General features: G+C 47.6%; 1 protein-coding gene across 5 annotated transcripts in view; it reads right to left on the reverse strand.

Moving 5' to 3' along the window:
• Positions 1-678: 678 nt before the first annotated feature.
• ST3GAL3 (ST3 beta-galactoside alpha-2,3-sialyltransferase 3) overlaps positions 679-25,038 on the reverse strand; it is a 174,231-nt gene continuing 149,871 nt past the window's right edge. For all 5 annotated transcript variants that reach the window (XM_021528189.2, XM_021528206.2, XM_021528198.2 and 2 more), the window contains 2 exons: positions 17,196-17,342; positions 679-4,833 (listed from right to left, as the gene is read on the reverse strand). In XM_021528189.2, coding sequence (XP_021383864.1) covers positions 4,744-4,833; positions 17,196-17,342 — 237 coding nt within the window. In that variant the 3' untranslated portion in view covers positions 679-4,743. The remainder of the gene's footprint in view (positions 4,834-17,195; positions 17,343-25,038) is intronic.

Genomic DNA, 25,038 nt, shown 5'->3' on the forward strand with positions numbered 1-25,038 from the left:
ATTGGTGCTAGCAAAACCCACCCCTTGTTTAGGGTGGGAGGTCTAGCAGACCAGTCACTCACCTGGAAGTAGCCTTCCCGTGCCTCCAAGCGATGGAACTGTCTCCAACATATCCTGTGGCTCTGGGAGCCTGGTTGCATCACCAGGGCTTGCCTAAGGGGTTACACTCTTCCAGCTCGGATTTGGCAGGTATGAGAGCTGGTCACAGCCTCGGTCCCTGGCTTCCTAAACCATTTCCTTTTCCAGGACACTGTGGTGAGAAGGTCACTTGGCTGGACACCTGCCTTTGTCAGGGCCGCACCCAGCCCAATTGCTACTGTGACCCTTGGCAGGAAGATATCCTGCTGGCAGGGAGTCCCCAGGAGAGCAGTCATAGTCACAGACAGCTTGTCACAGGCAGGACAAGGCCTGTGCCTTCCAACCTTAAATGGAAGGCACTAAATTAACCCAACCTGCAATCCCCTCTCCCAACCTTCAAAGTCACCTGCAAGGAGAAGCACAGCCCTCTCCTGTTCCCAGCACCAGGCCAGTGGCACTGGCTAGCTGCAACTCTTGGCAGCTGGATTACTGTTCTAGAGGAGCCAGCAGTGAAACCAGGCAGGGGACAGCCCAACCAGGGAAATCCCTCTGCCTCCCATAAAAAAGGCCCGAGGCAGCAGAAGAAAGAGGCCAGCCAAGCTTGTTTGATAGCTTTATTGCTTCTGTGATATGACTGAATTGACGTGCCATAAGCCGGCTTGGAGGAGCCTGCAAGACTCTTACCCTCCCTGCCTAGAGGGAAAATTAAAAAAAAATGCAGAAACTAAAACTAATTTTAAAAACTCATTGAGTTCTTGCATCTTGGCTTGGTACAGTACCGGCGAATGCACTGGCCTTTTCGAGATCCTGTGCAGGCTGTGCAAGGAGCCAGAGCCCAAGGGGCTGGGCTGTGGCCCCAAAGGGGCTCCTGCACTGAAGGACACATCTCTAATACTGCGAGTGACCGAGAGCACACACCACACTGGTGCCCACGGAGCTCGGCGTGGTGGCTGCCTCCCTGCCAAACACTCTGGAAGCTCTTGCCTGTGTCCAGTTCTGCCCACACCCAGCTCAACTGCATCCATTTGACACAGACAGCCCTGTCCTGACACCTTCCCCTGCTCCCAGCAGTGCTCACAAGGAGGGGTAGCACAGCATGGCCAGGCAGGGCCTCTCCACTTCTCCCTCCAAGGAAGGAGACACTGGAAGCCCAGAGATGCTGGGATGAGGAATGTTGGGCTGAATCCCACTGCTGCATCGTGTACCTGGCCATGGTGCTTACCTTTGGCACGTGTGAGCTCAAGGCCACAGCACGGCCAGGCCCAACCGGGTGAGCTGGCAGTGGGAGCCCAGCGCCAGCATGGTGAGCACTGACACAAATGCACAAGCAGCTCATGGTGTGGTCAGCACAGCAGCAGAACTCTCCGGCACCTCCTGTCCTCCAGAGCAGCACATGAAGGTTGCCCTGCAGCTCCCCAGACCTGCTCTCTGCACTAGCTGGAGCAAAACCCACTGTGGTCACTGGCCCCTGATCTCCCTGTGTTTCTCTGGGCTGTCTCCAGGCAGGTTCCCTGCCACCTGAGTGGCCTTTCTGCACCAAAGCGCATCAGAGGCACCAGGCAACCCCGCTCTATATTTAGGCTGTAGAGAATTCCCCTGGGCTCTCCCTTCCGATCTGACAAGGTGAGTCACTGCGAGGGAGAGGCCAGGACTCACATCCGTCCCACTGACCCTGCTCTGACCCGCGAGCACCGCTCCGAGCTGCTGGGACTGCAGCGTTTCGAGGGCGGGAGGTGGCTGCAGGTGCACATGAGGAGGCAGCCAAAAGAATGACACCCAGGAGCAAAACCCAGTGCTGTGCCCTGCTCCTGGAGCTGGAGCCCCATCACCTTGTCATGGGCTGCTCTGTGGTGTCAGTGAGCTAGAGGAGAGTCTTGGTCCCCAAACACTCTTTCCTTCTACGTGCAGGTGGTCCTGACCCACCGCAGTCACGCTGGGACATGCACTCATCTATTCCACTTGGGCTCTTCTGCCTGGAGACGCCTGTCAAGGTGGAGGGAAGGGCTTGGAATCACCTCCCTGGTCTGTAGGGGAAACTTCCCATCAGGACCTGTTCATGGCTGTGGTGGAGAGCTGGGATGACAGGGAAGGTTGAGCAGTGGCCATGCTGTGTCCTTGGACCTGGAGCCAATGAGCTGGAAGATAAAAGTGTCTTGGAGCTTTGTAGTGTTCAATAAACCAATTGAACAATCCTCTGTGGGGGTCCCAGCAGAGACACCAAAGGCTCTTCCCTCCTCCTTCGGGATGCAGCTGCCCACTCTGCCATCTCAGCTCACTGCAGCCCATGGATACAGCCCTAGGCTCTCATGGCAGCTGGTTAAAGCACCAAGAGAGAAAGTGGATGTCAACCCTTCCCAGCCACAACCTCAGCCAGACCAGACCAAGCATTCCCACTGCCAGCATGGCTGGGACTCAGCAGAAGATGGTCCCAATTCCAGGCTGACACCCAGGAACTGCAAAGAAAGAGTTACCTGGTGAGAGCCATGGAAATTCAGTCCCATGGAGTCCTCAAGAAGGAAAAACAAAATGGGAGATACTTAAAAGGAGTATCTGCCACAGCATATGCTCAAAAACAGGCTGCAAACCTCTCAGAGCACTCTGAAAGGAGGCATGTCCCTGGGGAACGGGGACTGCCTGGCTGGGAGGCCAGAGCAGTGGGGATGAGACATGGGAAGGGTAAAGGGAAGGAGAGCCTCCTAGCATGCCTTCTGCAGCCCAAAAACAGGATCTTTGAGCTGCTAGATGACAAGGGGAACAGCAGCCACTACAAGAAGCTGGGCAGGACTTGCCCCTGAGCAGCTCCTTGGCTCCCCTGCCTGCTCCTGAGGGAGGCATCCCACACCAGTCTGTAAGCAGCAGTCAGTGCCATGTCCTGGGAGCTGCCTCTGCCTGCAGCCTGGTCTCAAACCATTCTGTACAGTTTGCTCGTCTGCCCCAGGCCTGGGTCACTGCCTGCCCCTCCTGCACACCCCCTTGAAGGTCTCAGGTCCAAAGCCACAGTCCCTGCAAGGTGCAGAGCTCCTCTAGGGGGGCCATGCGAGCCCTGCTCTGAGCATTCCTTGCCCATTCCAGGCCATGCTCCCTTCAGCCCAGAGCAAGGCAGACTGCAATCCTTGGGCTGTGTCAGACACAGTGCCAGAACCCTGAGCCCAACCCACACCCCTCTGGGATCCCACTCTACTGACCCCAGCACCAGCTGGCTGTGTACCAGTGCCTTGACACCCAGGCACTGGGACAGTGCCTGTGGGTGCACTCCAGCCTGCTCCAGGCTAGGAGAGCACAGGAGCCACTTTTCACATGTAACTGCTCATTCCCTTGGCTACATCCCTCCTGCCCATGCTCTTCAGGTGGATGAGACCACCCTGTTGCCCTTGCACTTGGCCACGTTGATCAGTTTATTCCAGCTCCTCTGAAATACGTATACAAATCAAATGTGCAAATAGTGCATCTTGGGACCAAGTGGGCAAAGGAAGGACGTGCTCCTGAGAGCAGGAGGAGCAGCAGTGCTAGAGCAGCATGGGAGGAGCTTGGAAATGGAGTGAGCAGGGTCCAAGCAGAGGGTGAGAGTTCCCATCAGGTTCCATCATCATTGAGGTCACACGTCGCTTAAATAGGGAACATGATTGAGTCTGGAACGTAAAACAAACATCTTCAGCAGTCTGCTCTCAAACTGTAAAGCTTGAGATCTCTGCTCAAGATCTGACCTCCTTGCAAAGAATAAATTACTCCCCTCCCACACAAAACCAAAGCGAGATGCTGTCCAGAAACAGTGACACAAGTCTGCACGGACTCTTCAGGGGCCCTGCACAGCAGGCACAAACCAAGAGGCCTGAAAGCCTTGAGCACAACGGGGCAGGCTCCCCTGCATCGTGACAGGCAGGAAGGTGGGGAGGGTCTGCTGTAGGTGGAGAAAGCCACCGGCTCCCCGCTCCACCTCGGGGTCAGGGCAGAGGCAGAGCAAATGGCTATGGAAAACACAGCCAAGTCAGTGGCTGCTGTTGCTGCCTCTGTGGAGGATGTAAGGAAAAATGTAGAAAAACAAACCCATGTTCATCTCCATCCAGAAGCTCCAAGTGGAGAATGAGAGGAAGCCATTATTCTCCCTTCAAATTGTAGCAGCACCAATGACATTGAAGTTTTGGATGGATTTGTTTTCCTGGGGAAAGGTCAGAGGCTGGTGACAATGCAGATGGAGCATGAAGAGGCCAGGTTTTTCGCAGGGCTGTGCGCAAGCAGACTTTGCCTTGTACCTTGGTATTTCTAGTATGGTTCCAGCAGTCTTTTAAAAAATAATACTTTGTACATTCAGGCTTTGCTGCCTTGGGGCAGCATCACCTCCCATTTGGCACTAATCATTTTATTCACAAACTTTTCTTCTCTCTCCTGAGTCTTTCCTGTCTAATTCAGGATGCAGAAGATCTGTCTGCGATGCAGAGTTCAAGAACTGTCCACTCAGCCCCTTGCCCACCTCCTGCCAGCTCTAGGCCTGGAGGTGGGAGATGTAACCCTCGTGCAGACTGGCAATGCAAGAGGGTTTTCCCAGAGCACCTGAGCATCTCTGGGTGTCTTCAGCGAGGTGGGATTCTTGCAGGGGGCTGCCAGTGCCTGCTCCCAGAGCTGTAGTGTGTCTTTGTCTCTTCTCTTGGACGCAGTGGCTGCAGCCACTCAGATCCCACTGGTTAGGTCAGTGATGACTCGGGCTTTCACCAGCTTTCTCAGAAATTCCTTCTCCCGCTGGATGTTGTGCGTCCAGGACTGGAAGAAAATGAGAGAGACTGGTCAGCAACTACCCTGGCCAAGCATGTTGCTGTCCCTCATGCTTGGGAGACTGTCAGTGACACAGATCCTGCTGTAGATCACAACAGCCCTTGCACACCAAAGACCTTCTTTTATGTAAAGCTGACACAACAGGGTCAGACCCATGTACCTGAGGTACAAGGTTTCCCCGTGGGCTGGGGGAAGTTTTTTAGCATGGTGAGATCTGGGCAATCCAGGTTCCTTGGGCAGATGTGCCCTTCCAAACTACTGCACACAGGAGTCCAACAGCACAGCACTGGTGATGGTCTATGCCAGGGAACAGAGCTGGCAGGGGACACAATGGCAGGACATCTACCCACCCCACACAGCACCCTTCCAGGCCATGGCAGGGCATGGCGGTACATGCAGCTGAAACACCACAAGACCATCCCCATCAAAGCTGACTCTTCCTTCTGCTAGCTCTATCGAGGGGAAATTGCATGTTAAAGGCTACACTAATACAATGTGAGGGTGAAAGGGCCACATCTCACAGCAGGCACTTCAGAGCAGCGATTGCTATAGCTGGTGTCAGCCCACCCAGATGTGTTCCGTGCAGCAGGCTTGAGCTGGGATCATAGCATCTGCCATCACTTGCTGTGCTGGGACTATTGAAGCACTTAATGAAAGCAGGAAGTGGTTTGCCACTCCCTGAAGCCTAAGGCAGAAAAGGGAAAAGCAACTTTCCCCAAAATCTCCCAACAGGACAAGAATCACAGTACATGATTTTGGCACAGTGCTCTGGTCAGCAGGTAATATGAACTCTAAACACAATGTGGACAATGACAAAATCACTCTACAGGAGCCTCCCTGAAATGACCTCAAACCACCAAGGCATTAGCCCCATGAGCACACTGAGGGCACTCTGTCACAGGTATTGAAATCCAGTTTACCCACTGCCAAACCAGGGGCACCTTGCCTGCAAGGCACTGGTTGTATACATCCTGCACAGTGTGCCTCTGGCTCTCCTGTCATCCTGCTTATCCTGGCTGGGACAAGCAGCTCTCAGCCATGACTGCCGTGTGGCACTGACAGCCCAGGAATGACATGCACACGGTGGGCTGTCAAGAGGTTCAAGGCACTCTCTAGATCTCCAGAACATTTTGGAAATACCTTTCTTGCTACTACTGTGCATTTACAAGCCACTTCCATCCTCTCAGTGCACAGGAATGACAACAGTTAAAACTGCTAAAGAAACTTCAGGCAGGTATTGCCTTGTAATCTGTGTTCCAAAGAAGTATTTAACTTCCTCTGCTCCAGTGACACTGTTACTTGAACACTGGAAAGGCTACACCACTACTGGGAACAGGACCACACATGGAAAACTGTGCTGGTGCTCTTTGGGACCTTGGAAATGCTTAAGTCCCAATCTCTAAACTGAAAAGATGCTGCCCTGAAACAACTCAGTGCTTGGCTTCAGCTAACATAAAACCAGAAGCTGACAAGTGGCACTGGGAATAAGGGTTACAAAGGCTTGTAAAAGCAAAAAAGCATCAGTTCCAGAAGGAGCAGTGGGAACAATGGTGGCACAGAGAGGGCTGGGAGAGCAGGGCTGAGCATGCATTGGAGCCAGAGAGCCAGGATCCCCCAAAGTGCTGGAAACAGTTCCACATGTGGCATGTCAGCTGGGGGTCCTGAGCCTGGCCCATGCCATACAGCAGTGTCACTTCTGCCAACACAGCCCCTTGCTAGGAAGGCTCAGCCCAGCAGAGGCAGCTGAGTGAGTGAGCACTGCCTGCGGGCACAGAGGCCACCCTGGGACACCAAGTCTCAGTGCATTCACCTGCATCTGGCTGGGTTTGTTGTTGAAACCTGCCTGGAGCACCAGGATACCTCACAACACAATCTGAGCTGTCCTCCCCGCCTTTCAGCCTCATCACTCTGTATGAGAAGCCAACTGGTTTCGGCCAGGACAACCATTCGTGTTTGTGTTTTTTGTACAGATGAACTGGGAGTCTGCCACTTGTAGGCAAACTCAAACCACCTAAAATGCCACCTCAGGCCATGTGCAAGCGCCTTATCTGATGGCAGGAGAAAATCTACTCTGTGAAAAGTACAAGTGGAGCAGGAATTTAAGTTCAGGAGGTAGATAGCAAAACTTTGGGTGATACAATTGCAGTCTCTCACATTACAGCTAGGTCTGGCTCCAGCACTCACTGCAAAGCTGCTGGCAAGACCTACCAACCTGTGGTTGTTCAGCACCCAGGCTGTTTTATACCCCAGGCACTGCCACTAACTACTTTTCACAAGCAGACAGTCACACAAAAGGCAATTCAGCCTCCCACCTGATCCATGGATCGTAGTGATGTCCACATCAGTACTCTCTAATGTTTTGTGGTTAATGTAAGCCCATAGAGGAAGAGTTTCCCTCGTGAGAACACGCTTTCATCCCTCCCAAAGAGCACATCAGGGCACTCAGTGCAGTGCTGCTCCCCCATCGCCCGACAGCAGCATGGGCAGGAGGGATGAGGCATGTCTTCAACACCAGCTCCGGTTACTGATTACAGGAGAGGGACTCACTCATCCCACTGACAGACCGAGCTGATCAGACCAAGGAAGCTGCATTCCAGCACTAGCAGCGGAAGTGGGGACAAGAGCCAGAGCAGTTTTCTCAAAACTGACAGGAAAGCAGGCACCTCAGTCCCATTGCTCTGACAGGAAAAGGCAACAAACACCAACCCTAAACACCAGAAGGTTTCAGGGTGTATACACCTCAAATAGCACCATGGGTATGCACCTCAAATAGCACACAGTGCCAGCAGAAAACTCCAACTCCTTTCTTGTCAATCTGCACCTCAAAGACAGTGATGGAACAGTTTGGAGCATTTACTGTCACCTCCACCTTCCTGTCCCTGCATATCACCACCATTGCTGCAAGCTGGCAGACTGGCTCTGTCCTCTCTCTCCTCTGCTGCTCGCATCCAATGCAGCTTCCACTTGTGGAGTCAAACAGCCTGCTTGCCTGAGCCCATGGTTAGAGCAATGAACTTTGAAAGTTCCAACAGGAACATCCCAGGAGGTTCCAGATCCCTTCTTGTTCTCCAGGGATCAGGCTAGGATTTCCTGTGCTTTGGGGCTGTCTCTGGGTAGAGGACGTTTGCTTTTTCCAGTGGAGAGCAAAGCAGAGAGCACAGAATTACTCTGACAGCACTGTTATGGCTGTTTATCCCAGGGAGGTGGCAGTGGCTCTGAGTGCTTGGTCACAGTTATTAGAGGAGAATTTATCATCAGTTAAAGCCACCTTTCAGGGTTATGCAAATGCAGCAGCCCCAAACCACCTATCCTTTTTATCTTGACAATTCCACAAAGAAGCACAAAACATCATCTGTCGCTTCAAGAAAAGCCAAGTAGAATATTTTAAGCCTAAGCAAATGTTTCAGAGGCAAACCCAGGAGGAAGGTAAGCTCCCTGTCTGTAATCAATTACAGTCGGGGAATGCCTCAGCTTCAGACAACATTAGTCTTATCAAGCATGCTGCAATTTAAATACAGGAACACTAAATTAGGGAGAGTGAGTCAATGAGGAATGCATTCAAGAAAAACAGCAAGTTGTACAGAAGGAGTTTTCTCAGTTCTGTTACATCCCCTGTATTTCTGCATGTCAGCAGCACTTCTCCATGAAAACCTGCAGAGAAACCAGAGTGGAGCAAGAAGTGCTACTTCACTGGCAACAGTGGGTTTCCAGTCCCCACCAGTGCTAATTTATCTTTGTCTTTAACCTTCACTGCCTTGTCTCTAGAGCCGCATAATTTTCATCATCAGACTGCCCCACTCTGCTTGAAACCGCTTGGGATTTACGCATACTGAAACAAAAGGGATGGCTGGGCACCCTCATCTTCTTTTTTAGGGGATTTACTCACAGTTCCTTTATGCCCAGTCATTCTTACATCAACTTTAAATTTCAAACAGCTGTTTTTGCTCTTGCTTACTCTTAACACACACATGCACACAGAGAAACTGTATTTCTTTCCAGTCTTCATTTTACCAAGTTAAACAAGCAACATCTTTCTTCTACCAAAACAAACGGTTCTTTAACACCATGAAAACTGGATCACAGAATTATAGGAGCTCCCTCTGCCCCTATTTACTCCAGATTTACTTCTCATAAGCTAGGAAAAAAGGATCACCAGTGTCTCAGAGGAAATTCCCTCACTTGACAAGAACTCCTTTCCTCTAGTCTTTCCAGAGTTCTATTTGTCTTTTTTCCCCCCAGTAACACTCTGGCAGCCTGAATTATTCTGTGAATAATTTGTACCTATCTATGCACTTTCCTCCTCTGCCATTGCCAAATAATGATATCCCAGATTAGAGTCAAAATGTCTGTTATTGCCCCAAATAGCATGACCTTCCATTCATACTCTTAGGTTTCATGTCATCCAATTCACTTCTGTTCTCAAGGTGCTCATGGCCTTCCTGGATGGTATTTTGATCCTCCCTTGTATTGACCACACCTGGTTTTGTCTCATCACAAATTCCACTTGCACACCATTGCCTTCTGTGCCAAAAATAATTAAAGCAAACACTAAACATGACCTCCTGCAGAGGAACTCCCAGCTGTTCATTCAGTGCTGCTTTTTGTGTTCTCTCTTAGAGAGACTATTCATGTACAGGTGTTGCACCAAACCTTGGCTTCTGAAGCTTAACTAATAATAACATCTCACAAGGCACAGGATTGAACGCTTAACTGAATTTCTGACAGGCGGGATTGCTACACTTCCTCTGTCCCAAGAATGATTTTCTTTTTAATCAAATAAAGATATTAAATTAGTTTTTGTAGCCTGCCTTTGGTAAATCCATGTTGTGTTTGCTTTCAGGATTTATTTATTCTCTCATTTAAACTCTGCTCTGAAGTTCTGAATAGTACCTCTGAGGTTGGTTTAAGAGTTCTGAATTTGACAGGATTATTTTCCTTGACTTGCTCCCATACCCACTCCCACCACCAAAAAAAAAAAAAAAAAAAAAGGAAAAATAGGTATTATATCCACTACAAGCTAATCCTGTGGAACTTGACAGATTTATTGTGGACCTTTTCCTCTGGACTTGCAGCTTAACTGACTCAAAGTGGAAGAAAGATCTCTTGGGCTCTCACACCTACTGCATTAGCTTCAAGAGCTTTTGCCTTTCAGTGCTGACCCAGTAATTTTCATTTTCTGTAAACTTCTCACCATAAGTGACCCTTTACCTCACGTTCATCATATCATCCTGATAGCGGTAATATATATATTTTTTCATGTGGTTCCTACTTTAATCCTTCTGCTTCCTTCACCTCCCTGGATGTCAGCCCTGATAATTCTTTCCTTGCTTCCTTATTAATTGTTTGTCAGTGACACTGTTCAGTATTTGCTAATTTTCATTTGCAGCATCTAATTGAACTTGACTTTTGCCAGTTTCTACTTTATCTCTGTCCCTTGCAGCCATCAGGAGTGAAGTCTTTTGATGCTCTCCCTCACTCCTCTATTACTTCTCACACCATTTTGAAGCAATTGTTTATGAAGTTATACTTACAGCCTTTTTCCGCCAGTTTTCCCCTTGCTGCAAATAGGAATCACAGATAATTACTGTACTTTCACAAACAAGACTTCAAGTCTACAAAGAGTCCATGAACTCTTCAGCAAATCTGCTTTTATTAGCCCATTCTCCAAGGCTAGGCCTAAATTCAGAGGTCAGAGTCTGCATGCATGACCCAATTCCACTGAGCACCCTGCCACCACTGCTGAGTCTATATACAGCCCTGTTTATCAAGCTCCCTGCTTTTAGGAGCAAAATCTGAGTTATATCATCCCTCCTGTTGACTTTCCATTTAATTTAACCATGAAGGCACTTGATCAAAGCTATTTCCTAAAATGCCCCTCTGCAAGGTCTTCATACATGCTAAAAACAGCTGTGAAAGGCCCACAGCTCTTCTTGTGCCCTCCTAGCTGGTGAGAAGAGCTGTGCCAGCCACTGTGTCTGGGAATACCTGGCACAGGTATTCCTCTCCTTTTGACAATCCTGCCGTACATCCATCACTGTGCCATTTCTGGGGGCACCCAGCACCCACAGACATCTGTGTTCAATGCTGGGTCAGCAGCTGGGCTCTAACCCACCTCTGTAGATATTTTACTGCCTTCTCCTACAGAGATCTTGTCCAAACCCTAATTCTGTTTTTGTCCACTCTACAGCCGTACCTTCCTTGCTGTTCTTAGTGCACAGTGATACCCTGAGTGTCACAGTACTTCTGTCCTGAACGATGCAATACCTGTGCTCTGGTCAGGGCTGCTATTCCAACTCTTGTCCAGATTTCTGTTATACAGACACAGAGTCCTTATGCACAGGAACAGCATGTGAGGCCTTTGCACAGCCCCAACGCTGTCAAACAGGTGGCTTTTAAACAAAGACAAAAATGTATAAACTTCATCAGTCATCACTGCCGGCCCCAAGAAAAAGCACTGCCCTTTCAGAGCTGCCCCTGCCCCAGCCCCTAACCTCCCCCTCAAAAGCTGACCTCCATTTCAGTCTGCACCACTCCTTGTACTGCAATCACAATTCATCAGCCAGGCTCCAATAGCCATGTTTTCAGTCTATAAATCACCACGCCAGACATCTGCCCGGCTTTCAAAGGAGTTTTGTTCTTCTTGTTGGCTACCACAAACTTTAAGGTACTTGGAAGCCTGAAGCAGCCCTACCACCCCCTCCCAAGCAACTTGTGTTGATTTAAAATGCAAAAGGCGGCTTCACAGAGAGAGCCCAGATGATGATAAAGCACTATTGTTTGTGCCTTTATGGTTCAAGACTCCAAACTCGATGTTTGCGGATTATTCTGAGAGGTAGCTGCTGTCGGGGAGAGACAGAGACAAAGCTGTGTGTCACTGCATGCTGCAGGCCACCTCCCCTGGCCCTTGTGACAGCCCTTACACAGGCTGAATGAGAAGTGTTACAAGATGGTGTCCTCAGCATCCCACAAAGACCTGCTGGGGAAGGGGCCAGTGATCAGAAAGAAGCCATCAAAGGCTGCCACACCACCTCCCCCTCAGGTCAGGCAATGAGTCACTGAGGTGCTGGGCACAGCTGTATCAAAGGAGTTGACACCTCCAACAGCGGTGCTGGTGCTTGACCTGCTTCTCCAGTAAAAAGGAGACCCGCCAGCAGCTCCATTGGGACACAAATACTGCAGACAGGCTCTGGATGAGCAAGGATGGCTTTTAACCATGAATTGCCCTTTTTACCACTCATAAGTGTGTGAGGCAGTCTGCAGCCAGCTGCTGAGAAGACAGCCCAGGATGTTCCCTGTGTGGCTCCTGAGGTAACTCCTTGCTCACATTCTTGCCCCTGCAAGAAATGACTGGGGGATAGAAGCTCACCTCTGATCATGAGGCTTGGGAAGACTGTGTGCTGGGGCAGAGCACATGGAGGAGGGATGCTGGGAGCCTGTCCTGTGCTTCTTTCCCATGATTTAGCACAGCCCCCTGCTCTCTCTGTTTCATAAGCTCCTTATGGATCTGTTTTTACTATTCTAAACAGTCACTTTCCCATCCTTAAATAATTTCTATTTCACTCTATTTTAAAATTATTCTTTTTCCTTGCCACCATTTCCACATTTCCTTCGCTATGTTCCCAGTGGGTCTGACACTTCTACATTAATAGAAGACAGTGACCTGTGATAAAAATACATTTTTATGGAGCGCTTGGACAGGAAGCATTACAGGACCTGAGCAAGACATAAAAATACAATAAAGTATATGAAAATCCAGCTCCGATAGATTAATTGCCATGAAAACAGAAACAAGTGAGCAGACACCTTGGCAGACTCAATTTTTTGTACAGCATTCATGGAAGCAGGCAAGGGACAAATCTGTTGCAAAGTTATTTGGAATAGGGAAAATAGCAACTGAACAGAGTTGACACACTTGGACATTCTGCATTTTGTAAGCTAGAACAAAGAGATGGGATAGGAGCTAAAAACTCACTCATATAAGAGTTTATACAGCAGCAGTGGGTCTATTGGGCAGTGGAGTCCCAGTAACAGATCAGAAGACAAAGTTTGTCTTGACACCACCCAAAAATCTCCTGCTGAAGTGCAGGCCAGCAGTCTGCACACCAGCCATGATGGGGAGCAGTTGAGAGAGCAGGGGAGAAGGTGCTGGACAGAAGAACTGGCCTTGAGGTACAGCTTCAATTGCATTGATCTTCCAGCTCACACCTGAAATTGAAAGCACCACCCCAGTGTGCTTCCAGCTCTCCAGAGCACACTGAGGAACAGAAAAGGGTCTCTTCCACCAGCTCTGACTGAACATACCCTGGCCAGAGTACACTGAGCTACCCAGGAGAGAGGGTAAAGAAGCTATCCAGTACTAAACTGGAGAAATTAACTCTGACAAGCGTTCCCAAGTACAGGAAAATCCATACATGTTTGCAGCCATACTACTGAACAGTCCCAAGATCATACACTTCTTGACTGCTAACAATGATCAAGCTCCATGCATCTCCCTCCTTGCAGAGCCTTTTCTTCTGGGGCAGGAAATGCCTGCTCAGCCCTCAGGAGTTGGAGATCCTAGAAGACTCAGTGCAGGCAGCTGGCTTCTATGGTAGCAGTAGCAGCACAATCTTGGACCTTGAGAGCTTTTACTCCTGTGGGAAAAGCATAGGCTGAGATAAACTATTGACTGGGTATGCCTGTTTCTCCTTTTGGAAATTCAGCTGCCAGTGCCACAGAGCAACAGGAAAAATCAGATTCATTTCCGCAGAGATTTTATCACCTCAGTCTTGGCATGGGAGAGGTATCTCCACCCAGCTGTAAGCAAGTGAGTGCATTTTGCTGGCTTTTTTTATATAATCAGAACAAATTCCTTGGAGATGACTCACAGGTTTTCAAGGGTGTCCAGAGAGATGTTAAGCAGCCTCAAGTGTAAATCAGTGACACACCTTGCTGAGAGGACTCCTGCTCACCAGCAGGCTCATTTCCCCTGCAGATACCAGGTAAGGGAAGGGGCTAGAAGGATATTACCCAACAGGCTCCCACAATCCACATACACATGTGTGGCATCTCCAGGCCCAGGACACTGCTGGTGTTTACATTTCCTCTGTAAAGACAGTGATGTTTTCAGGGTGGAGCTGGAGTGCTTCCCTGCAGCTGCTCTCTAAGCTTAAACACTGAAGATTTTCAAACATTCAGGCTGGAGGGACTTGGCAGTCATTGAAGAGATTTGAACTTCAGAAATAGAGGTTCTGCCCCACCAAAGCCTGGTCAAACCCCCTGGCAGGGGTTCCTACCTGGGATGTTCATTGTGGTGGAACAGTTGTATCCCATTGCAATTATTTCAGTACTGTGATGATGCTATATTAAGCAAATTAAGCTATGTAGATCTGTTCCATTCCCCTGCCCATGAATGAACACTCCAGCCTCTGTGGGTCTGCAGGATCCATGCAGAGGACAAAGATGATACTTGCATAATTTCAAGGTGTAGCCTGCTTTAGTGGCTCCTTTAGAGGCTGAAATGTAAAGGAGGGCCAGGAAGAACCAGACCTGGACACAATCCCAGAGGTCCAAAGTAACACTGAGAAAAATTCTGTGGATGCTCTTGGACCTTTGAGTGTCAGTGCAGATGGAACAGACAAATCCTTGATGGAGTTTGGCTCTGGGTCAGTCTTCTTTCCCTAATACCAAGGGCAAGGTTTGACACAAGGTGCCAGTGCAGGCCAGCCTCCCAATTTGCAAGCTGCATGCAAGTCTTCCATCAAGCAGGTGCTTTCAGTCTAGAGTGAGGCAAATCTCTATTTCTGCATTCTTTGAAGGCAACTGCAGAAGACACATCACAGCTATTATGTCCTTCACCTTTCAACTTCACTCTCAGATGAGTAACAATTACCAGCTACTATTAATATTAAATAGGAGAGAAAGAAATGTGATCCTCTCTTTGCTCTTCACATTCCACAATATCACAAACAATTTGTTATATTGGGAGGGGCAGAGGCAGGAAGAGCATTAATTATTGATACTTGGGAACAGATGGCTTTTCTTGTACCAGGGCAGTGAAATGTAAGAGGAGCCCATGGATGAGGATGTGAGGATTAGATGGGCAGACATGTATCAGGTAACCAGCCTTCAAGTGGAACAGGAACCTTCTTCCTAGAACCAGCTCCACAGGGCTGCAGAGCTTTCAACACAGCCCCAGCTGCAGAAACAAATCCACTGACATCTGAATTACTGAGGCTTCACCAGAACTTTTCAACACTCCCTCACCTCTGTACAGAACATGCTGGACACGATGACTGATGGCTTCCAGAGAGCAGAGGCCTGGCAAATCAGGCACCAACTGCTCTCTCTAGGAGACTTCACTGGTTTCACACATTCATCCTCATCTAACTGTCCTGTGCCACACAATGTCTATTCCTGAGACCACATACAATGCTCAAGAGTGACCTCCCCCAGCCTTCCAGTGGCCTTGGATCCCATTTAGGGTGCTGGCCTCCAAAATCAGAGATCCAAGTGATGTGGACCTGCAACTTCAACCAGAGACTCTGTTATCCAACTCTTTTTGCCAAATTTTCCTATTGATTTGTGTAAGGATGAAGAGCAAGAAGACTTCATTCTTGTCAGTTCCAATGGTGTCCTTGAGGACAGAGACACATACTGGGCTGTAAAACAAGCCTGCAAGGACACCTGCTGTGGGTGTCCCTATGTCTAAAAGCTGACTGTGGAACTGACATCCTTATGAGACAGGAGGAGCAACTGGGCAAGAGCAATTCTCCACCAAAGGCAGCTGATTCACTGAAAACAGTGACACCAAAAGCTTTTCCTGAAACTTCCTTGAAGAGTCTCTGTACTCACTGCTGGATTCAGGCATCTAGCTATTTTCACTCTGGCCTAGCCATCTCTTTGCTGAAAGAGTAAGGGACCAGCTGTACTGCCTCAGACCTGGGCCTGGGGAGCCCACGGTGCTGTCTCTGGAAATGGTTATAAGCAGATGGTGATACTTCCTCTACTACTGCAAACATTATATTCCTTAGCTATTTTCCATTCAGGGATTTCATAAGCAGGACATCACCTCAATTCAATTCACTTCTTTGGACATACCCTTAAATCCTCAAATAGGCACTCATTTTCCCAGCAAGGACTAATTAAATACATGGTTACTCCACTGAGCAAAGCAGATTCTCTTGCCACTTCCACAGACCCAGAAGGTACCTCACGACCACAATGTCAAATCCCTTGGGTGTTGAGGACCTCCTTACAGCCTTTTCCTAAACTCTGTTCCCTTAGCCTCTGCTGAGAGCTTCATGCTTCAAAGTCTCATTACTCTGATAATTAGACACTCTTCTCATTTCTCAAGCTGACTAATCACCAATTTATAATTCCTCTCAGTCTGCCTAGGGTCATGCAGCCTGCAGCCTGTGAGAGTACTAAGACACGTACAGTCTTGTGATTTGGAAAAACACAACTTCCCAGCATCCCTCCTGGTCTGAATCAGTGGTAAAGTCCTTGAGGTGAACAAATGCCAGGTGCCAGGAGACAGCTACTGTCCATGAACAATACAACTTTTCACAGTGTGGAGTAGGATAGAGCAAGTTTCCCCACCCAGTGAAGAGGGAGAAGCAATCTTAGAAAGACCTGGGTCACATCTGTGCTGGGAAAAAAGGAGCTCTCCCATAAAAGCAGCAAACCTTCCCACTATAGAAGCTTTGACCAGTGTCCAAGTTTACTCTAGTTTGGTGCAGGAAATGGACAGACCTGATGGTATCTATACTGCTGCATTATACCAATATGAGAGCTTTTGTTCCTCCAAAAATGCTGCTTGTCTCACTGTGATAGTAGCAGAAAATGTATTTAATGTGGATCTGTATTTAACGAGCAGTGTCCACAGAGCCCAGTGGTGTTTGCACCAGTGAGGTGCTGCTGAACAGTCAGCTGAGAGCTCAGGTACACAGGCTGATCTCACCTCCCCATGCTTCCCAGGGCCTGAGGAGGGGATCAGCTCACAAAAGAAGCCTATGGATTAGACAGCAATCCAGTGGATCAAAAAGCAGGAAAGGGCACATCTTTTCAACCCCAGAGCAGAACTGCTCCCTTTCACACTTCTTGAGTTAACATTTATGTGAATCCTTTCCCTGCCACTCAAAGAAGAAATTACATTATATACACATTCCAGAGAACCTTTCCCAGCAGTAATAACCATTTTTAACATACATTGAGCCTGGGAGAATGTCTAGAATTTTACAAGCAAATGCATGAGTGGAGCTGTGTTTTGATCCACATGGGATAGCTGTAAGTTGACATCACGAACAGGCTCTGGAGTCGAGGTGGCCAGTGGGCTTGGGAGGAGGATGTGCTTGGCAGGAGCTCCCTACCTCTTTGATGGCAGACATCTTGATGTTCTCATAGTAGTGCAGGGGTGCATTGGGTGAACTCATGTCGTAGCCAAAGCCAGCTACTGCCACCTCATCACAGTTGTGCAGCGCCATGGTTATTGCTACGCTTCCCAAGGTGGGGATGTTCTGCGAGGAGAGAAAGCAGGAATGGAAGTCATTAGCAGGTTGCCATTTTTATAATCAAAAATTTCCTCTTATTGCCTCTGCTCATGGGGGCACTGCTGCTACTAAACAGAAAATCAGGAATGTGGTATTTGGCTATATTCAACCTGCCAGCTTGCAGGGTTGATAGCCTCCCAACTTGTAAATAAATTAATGCAAATTGTCAGATTCCTCTTCCACAGCTTTGCTGTCCTGAGAACAGGGCAGCAGACAATCTGGAGGATGAATCACAGTGGATACATTAGCTTTCTGAAATTAAAACAGATGTAGACAGTGGATTCCAATGTTAATGCACATTACTGGCTTCCAGCTAGGCTAAGGTAAAATACTTATCCCAAACAGGTCACCATACAAGAGCAAAAGTAAGGAACAGCACAAACACCTTATTTCACTGACAGCAAATGCAGTTTAAGGTTGTTAAACACCTCTGGGAGATGGGGAGGAGACCAGGCAGTGTGTTCCAAGACCCCTTCCTTTCTCAGGGACACCTTGACAGTGAAGGGGCACTCTGGCCTGTGCCATTCCCTCAGAACCACACACTGGGAAAACAAGGAGCAGTGGGAAGCCAGTCAGAGATGGGTGGTACCATCCAGGGCACACCACAACTGTCCTTTCCCATCTCCTAACTTGCAATTTGCACTGATGTCCAGCCTTAGCCCTTCCCATTTCACTGGGCTCTGGCACTGTGACAGCTGTGCTGTACAGCTATAACTCCTCCTGTGTGTTCTGCTGGGACAGCAAAGTGTTCCCAGTGTAAAATCCTAGCTCACTGACTTTCCTAACTCCCCTTTAGACAGATAAATCCAGAGACAACATTGCCCCAGGGGCTAGGGAGAGGCTGAGAAATCCACCCACATCTTCATTTGTAGAGTATACAACACCAGCCATATAGGAAATATCACAAATTCAGAGGACATGCTCAGACAGTCACCAAGGGTGACAGCTCTTAACTGAGATGTAGAAAGCAGCTGCATTCTCATATTTTTCATTTACAATGGTTTACCCTGAATGCAAACTATTGTATGTTCAAAAAGGTTGGGAACAATGTTTTGAGGTTTTGCTTCTCATTCAAAGGAACTGGTTTTTGTCGGCACATGACCTTGCTCACTTCTGATTGCCTGACCAGTCTGAAGAAAAATGTTTTCCAAGCAAAGATTCCTACCCATATCCCAGCTGAGATGTGCAGAGCTGGGACCACAACTCGTGTGCTATGTAGAACTCCCCTACAGTGCACTGGAATTATTCCAATCTGAAAACAAACAGGCAAAAACTACTTATGGCTAAATCAATGAGACATTAAGTTCAAACATTTGCAGCACAACAGTAACAGAGAACACCTGAAATGACAAGATCTTCCTACATCCTCCAGTTCCAGTTCTAGATGTTGGGAAAAGCAGCAGAGTAATTTTGTTCTCACCGTTTCATTACAATTGATACTCACAAAAATAATACTGTTTTTATTCTAGTTACTTTAATTAACTGTTAATTCACTGGTAGCCAAAAAATATCAAGTAGGGGTTTCAAAAAAATGGAAAAAAGTTTATTAGGCAAGGATAAGAACATTGCCCCAAATTTCAAAATATCCAAGAACATCCTGTCTTTCCAGACATGACAGTATTAATTCTGATTTCTCAGCTTTATGTTTTGCATAGGAGATGACATTTGTATGTCACTGGAATTGCATCAGCTGGTAAGCAGAGTGCCACAAACCCCTTTCCCTCAGCAGAGCTGTAGTTACAGTGTCCAAAACACAGTGAGTAAATGGTTACATCCTTGAGACTGTGTCGTCATTGGGTGCATGATGGTGTTAACACCACCCACACTTGCACTGGGCCCATTCCCACGGTACTGCTCAAGGGATACGCGGGGTCTTTGCCTGGAGGGAATTTCACTGGCCAATTTAACATTTAAGAGCTAACTTTCTAATGTGAGTCTTGCAAACCACAGAGAATTAAACACATTACCCAACCTTATGGGAGGACTGCCAAACTTTCTTTCAGGCATACTCTTTTTGGAGAATAACAGTAGACAGAAATCGAAAGTGAACTTTTGTTTGGTCGCCAAATATCTGTCTGACTTTATTCTTTCTATAATATATCCAATTATATTTTTGGATAGATAGGAGGTAATTTTCTCATCTGCTTCTGTTCTTCAGTAGTTCCTGATATGCCAATATCTTAGTACCACCTGCTCTGCTCTCAAAAATTATTGAAATACTAGAGACTACCTACCTTCCTAACCTCTTGAACTGTAGTATATGTATCTGATTTGGCCTCTATAACTATCAGAAATTCACAGGATGTCCTTAGCAAAGTGTTTTGCATTACCTTAAAAATCACATCTGGAAACTGATGATCTGATGATAATTTCTTAATTATGCTTTATTGATGTTAGCACCCTCCAACACCTCAGTAGCTGTAGCTTAATATGTAGCTTCCCTTGAAGGCAGAATTGTGCATCCTGCAGTGGTGAGATGCAGCCCCAATCTCACGGCTGCAGTCAGAATCCTGTGGGCTAGAGAAGTGCCTCTTGAAAATACTGTCAAAATGATCACCCCTGCTATTCACTGAGGACAGTAACTATTAGGGCAGCACAGGGGTGCTTGCAGAACCCACCCATAATAAATGCTGCAGATGACAGCACCTGCCCAAGAGAAGAATAAAACGTGTGTGCACCCACATGTGCCCAGATCACATACACGTAACTGGGCACTTGCTCCAAAGTCCTTATATTCTTTAAAAAAGAAGTAACCATCAGAGGGATTAAACAGTAACGGAGGAATTAGACAGTCTTGAAGAAAATGGAGCCGCCTTGAACCAAACTATAAAAAAGGTATAATTGTTTATTAACTAAGTGTCATTAGTAAGTCAATACAGTACTTTAGTCTTCATTTGGTTTAAGCTACAGAAACTGAGTCCTCTTCTCCTATGGCAGCCTGCTGAGATTCTGCTACTCCTGCCACCCGTTGAAAATAAAGCACTGCCTCATGCCCAGCTTGTGGCATGGGAAAGACAATGCCTTGCAGGATCTAGGGACATATCCCAGGCTGTGCTGCAGAGAATGCAACAGAGCAGCACTCTAAGGTCCAAGGGAAAAGGCTTTCCCCTCCTTTCCTCTTAGCAAAGAAGTGGCAAATAAGAGGAGACACATTATTAGAGAGGAAGTGGCTATAACTACTCCCTGGCTGCATCTACAGAGCTTCCAAGCTCTCCTGATTGTGCATATAAATTCATTAGCTGCTAACCTCTAATCTGGACCTAATGGAACATATACAACCCATGGGGCAAACTGGGGGACAAGTGGCTCCAAAAGAAGTTAGGTATCATGGACATGGCAGTGCCAAATCTGGCTTGCTATGCCCTGCACAATGTGTCAGTGCTATCTCTCCACACACACCCTTGTGCCATGCCCCAAAGACATACCAAATCAACCACCACACCTCCTGTGTTATGAAAATAAAACTCTCTCAAACAACTGAGCAGGCCTCTTGTTATTTGAGGCTTTTGCTAAGACAAAATCCCCCAAATTCTACCATCTTGCCTCAGGAATAATAATCTAGTGTTAGACCAGTCCAAAGCCTGTCTTCCTGCTCATGGCCCTCTGTGTGCTTGGGTGTTCCTGCATTACCAACCAGTGCTGCTTTCAGCCAAATGGTTGAAGAGCTACAGCCCCACAGCAGCCAGTGCCAAGGCAGGAGCCTCTTGGGATGCCTCCCAGCCACACAGAGACTGCCCAGTGCAGGTTAGACCTGGAAAGGTCCAACATGACCACGGCTGCAGATGTGGCCATGATGAGTCTCTGACCTGAACTGGTACCCAGCAAGAAGAGTGAGCTGGGAATGACAAAGCCCAGAAATCATTGGCAGCCCTCTCCCCTTGTCAGTTCTCTGCCACAATTGTTGAGCTTGGCCTTGCAAGCTGTATGTCAAAGGTTTCTGTGCAGGCTGGGGCCCATGGAGGTACCAGACTTAGCATCCCCTTCAGCATCCATAAACAACTACAAGAGCAACCTCACTGGATAATGTGTCTAGAACTGAAAGTCTACATTTTCAAACCTGGCCTGTTTGTCTAAGACCAAACATATGGAAAATGTAATATCCAACATAATGGTCCCCAGAGATCAGCCCTTTGCTTGGTCCCATTTGAGAGAACACAGCAGACTGACAGATGAGACAGGGATGAAGCTGAAAGGCCATGTGACAAACAGAAGCAGAAAACACAGCAGTGGTGAGTGACAGATCACCACAGCAGTGCTGGGCAAAGCCTGCCTGAGCCTCTGGAGCATGGCTTCTTCCAGGGGTACCTGTCCTCCATGGGTAAGGTGAGCACATGCATGGTGGATCCTGGTGAGAAAAGTGTAAAGGCAGGAGAGGCAAAGATTTCTGGTTTTGTGCTGAGTCAGGCACCACAGCAGTGCAGTGCAAACACAGCCAGTTTGCTCCACCAGGTCAGGGGACCAGAAATGCCTTTAGCAGTATAGACACAGGACAAGTTCTCCTAACTGCTCCTACACTGTTCTCTGCTGCTAGCAAGAAGACAAAAGACTTCACCTCAAGACATCTTCCATTCTGCTCCCTGAAGAGGCTTTTAAGACTGACTTCTACTCACATAAGGAAAGAAGTCAGTCAACAGAAATGAACACTGGAACTCCTCTGGACTCTGCTGAGGCTGACCATTACCTCGTGGGCTTGTGCTGAAGATCCAGTGCTGGTGACTGAACCAGGGCTGGAACTGCTCTTTGCTTGGTGCATGTGAAAAGCTCTTGCTGCTTTTCATTTCATGCCCGGGTCATTCCTGTGTCACTGCCTGCTGGACTGGAAGGAAATGACTGCTGTAAATCTGTTTTTAGAAATATTTGACTCCCTTAATATGTTAAATGAATTCCAGTTATTTATGGGATTTTACTTAGTTCAGGGCAAGACTTATTGGATTGTTCAGACTATTCAAATTGTTACCTTTTTCAATAAAAGGGTAAGTGTTACTGAAGAATAAACTCCCTACAAACAATAATGCACCTGGATATTCAAATTGGTTTGACTACTATATTAAATAATTTGAGAAAAAAATCAAAAAATTTGCTTACCTGGGAAAAATTCTTACCTTAGTTTTATCAGTCACAGACCTGATCACCTAATAGCAAAGAAGTTTTCAAAACAAAAGAAATCCAGAACAAAACTATAATAGTGAACAAACGTGAACTACCACTTTTGTTTCTTTATGTTTGCATTGGAACAAACCCAAACCTACCCTTTGTTTCCTTTAGCTAAAAAGGTGGAAATATGGCATAGAAAGCAATTTAGTATCATTCATTGTGAGTAGGCAAGTGCCTGGCATTCTGTGGAGCAGTCTCTGTCACAGGAGCACGCTGCTGCTCCTAGATCTACCTCCCATGCACAGAGACAGCTGCAATAGTGGCTTCAAAAGACACAGCAGAGCATCTCAGTGCCCTTCCTTCAGCTTCCCTGGCTATCCCTGGCTGTGAGTGGGACAGAGCCTGCAGGACTGGCTGTCTGCAACTGAGCAAAGGGAAGGACCAGCAGCTGGTGGCTGAAGACAGGACAGCCTAGCAGGCTCCCTTCTGCCACTTCCCTGCTGACTTCCTCAACACCTAGGCCCAGTCCAAGTATTTTTGACCACATCTAACCTGATGCACAAGTTCTGACTCACCATTTTCCATAGAACATATTCCTGTGCAGTGCAGGGAGTATTTCTAAAGGACATAAGGACTTAACAGAAGGCAAGCAAACGCATGACTTTAGTATGCTCTACCTGCTCTGTGATAAGCACATACACATTTACCCCATGCTAAATGGGAGTTCATGGTCTGCTCTTCACTGAGAAGAAAACTCCCTTCAGTTCCTTGGCATCTCTCATGAGCAGGAGCAGGTGGCTGGGCTTGTACCAAGAGGAGGCTGGTATGGAGCATTTACCTGCTCCCCAGCACCAGTTTGTTTGAGCATCCCTTCCCCAGCAACTCATGGACTGATTCACTGCAATGGCAATGGGTGGAACAGCCCAGCCCACAAAGCAGATGTGCTGCCTTGCAAACCCAAAGCTTTACAGTTTTTTTTTTTTACTTTTACAAACACTAAGTCTCTACATTTAACTGACTGCAGCTGCAGTGCCCCCTTACCTGTCCCTCTACCTGTCTTAGAAGATGCCATCAGGGTGCAAAAAAGGGAGAACCACATAACTGGAAAGGATTAAGTGGAACACTGTTCTGCTACTGCCATCCCCACCTCTCTTCTACTTCACAAACCCAACAGGTTCCAAGATACAGCCTTCACAAAGTCACAGTCCTGTAAGAACAGCCCAGGAGATGAAGTTTGCTGACACCTGGGTAGCTCATGAGAGAGAAGGTCATGATGATGAGACAAGGGAGCTGAAAATTGCCTAAGGAGCAAAGGATCCCCACTGGCACCTCCAGAAAGGCTGCCTGCCCACAGGAAAAAACATCTAAGAGCTACGAGAAGCTGTGGCCAGGACGTGCTAACGCTCCAGCTTCAGAGGTTAATCCCCGAGATGTCAACACTCTGCAGAGGTGCTAATCCATGGCTGGGTGCCTGAATCAGCCTGGTAACCTCCTGCACATGGCTCCTCCTTCACCAGCTTAGTGCTGAGGCTGGGTGAAGTCCAAAGAAGGACGCTTTATCTTTTTAGTTTACAGATTCAACCATTTCCAATACAGGAACAAACAAAAGGCTTAAAGCATTGGGTTAAATCATAAACAAATCCATGGATGCACAGCACCAGCAGAGAGAGAGAAACAAACATTGCAGTCTGCACTGCAGTCCTCAGACTTCTGATAATTTCTGTCACCTGAAGTGTTCTCCTTTCTGCCTGACACCAGGCTCAGGGCTCCCAGAGGAGCCAGAAAGACACTGTTCCCATGGCTCTGAGGGCTACTGACTGGACAGGACAACTCACTACACAGCCAAAGGCAGCACAGCAGACACCTAGGGGTGTCTGTGCACCCAGCAGTGACACCTCTGAGATGATGCTCATGCTTGTCCCCCAGTAAATTGCCTGCAGTGTAAGGGGTGCTATTGCAAGCTTGAACCACCAGCTGCAATACCAGTGATGTCTGGCTTCAAGCCAAAGATCTGTAAAAACAGAACTTCCACCTGAACAAAAATCACACTTGGCTAGTGAGAAAGCCAACCTTGCACCCACGCATCAACAATTATTTTCCACAAGAGATTGCTAGGAGCCCGAAGTTTGTTCTATATGATCAGCTTAACCCATGAAGTAGAAGTCCACATACAGTATGGAACAGCTCTCCTACTCTTAAGACTCCAGCAGGACTGAAGAAAACTTCTAAAAAGCTTTACCAGTCCCAGAAAGAAATCACTATTCATTGTGGGTGTGAGTTTTGCTCCTTGCTGAGGCTTTTGGCTACCACTGTCACGAGTGCAATCAAAATGCACATCTAAGTTGTACCCCATTATTATACTCCAGGATCATCTGGCCCAAATTATATTATCAAAGCAGAGGATGTTACTACATTCACCCTTTATTGAATCCTGGGAAAAACGTTTTGAGATCAGCCCCAAACTATTTCACTAGCTCTGCTCAACCTTGCTGGAAAAGCCCCAAATTACAAAGTTAATTGGCAGCACATTGTTACCATATGTGGTGTACAAGAGAAGCACTGAAGTTTA

This window comes from Lonchura striata, chromosome 9 (assembly GCF_046129695.1).
Source record: "Lonchura striata isolate bLonStr1 chromosome 9, bLonStr1.mat, whole genome shotgun sequence".
NCBI lineage: Eukaryota > Metazoa > Chordata > Aves > Passeriformes > Estrildidae > Lonchura > Lonchura striata.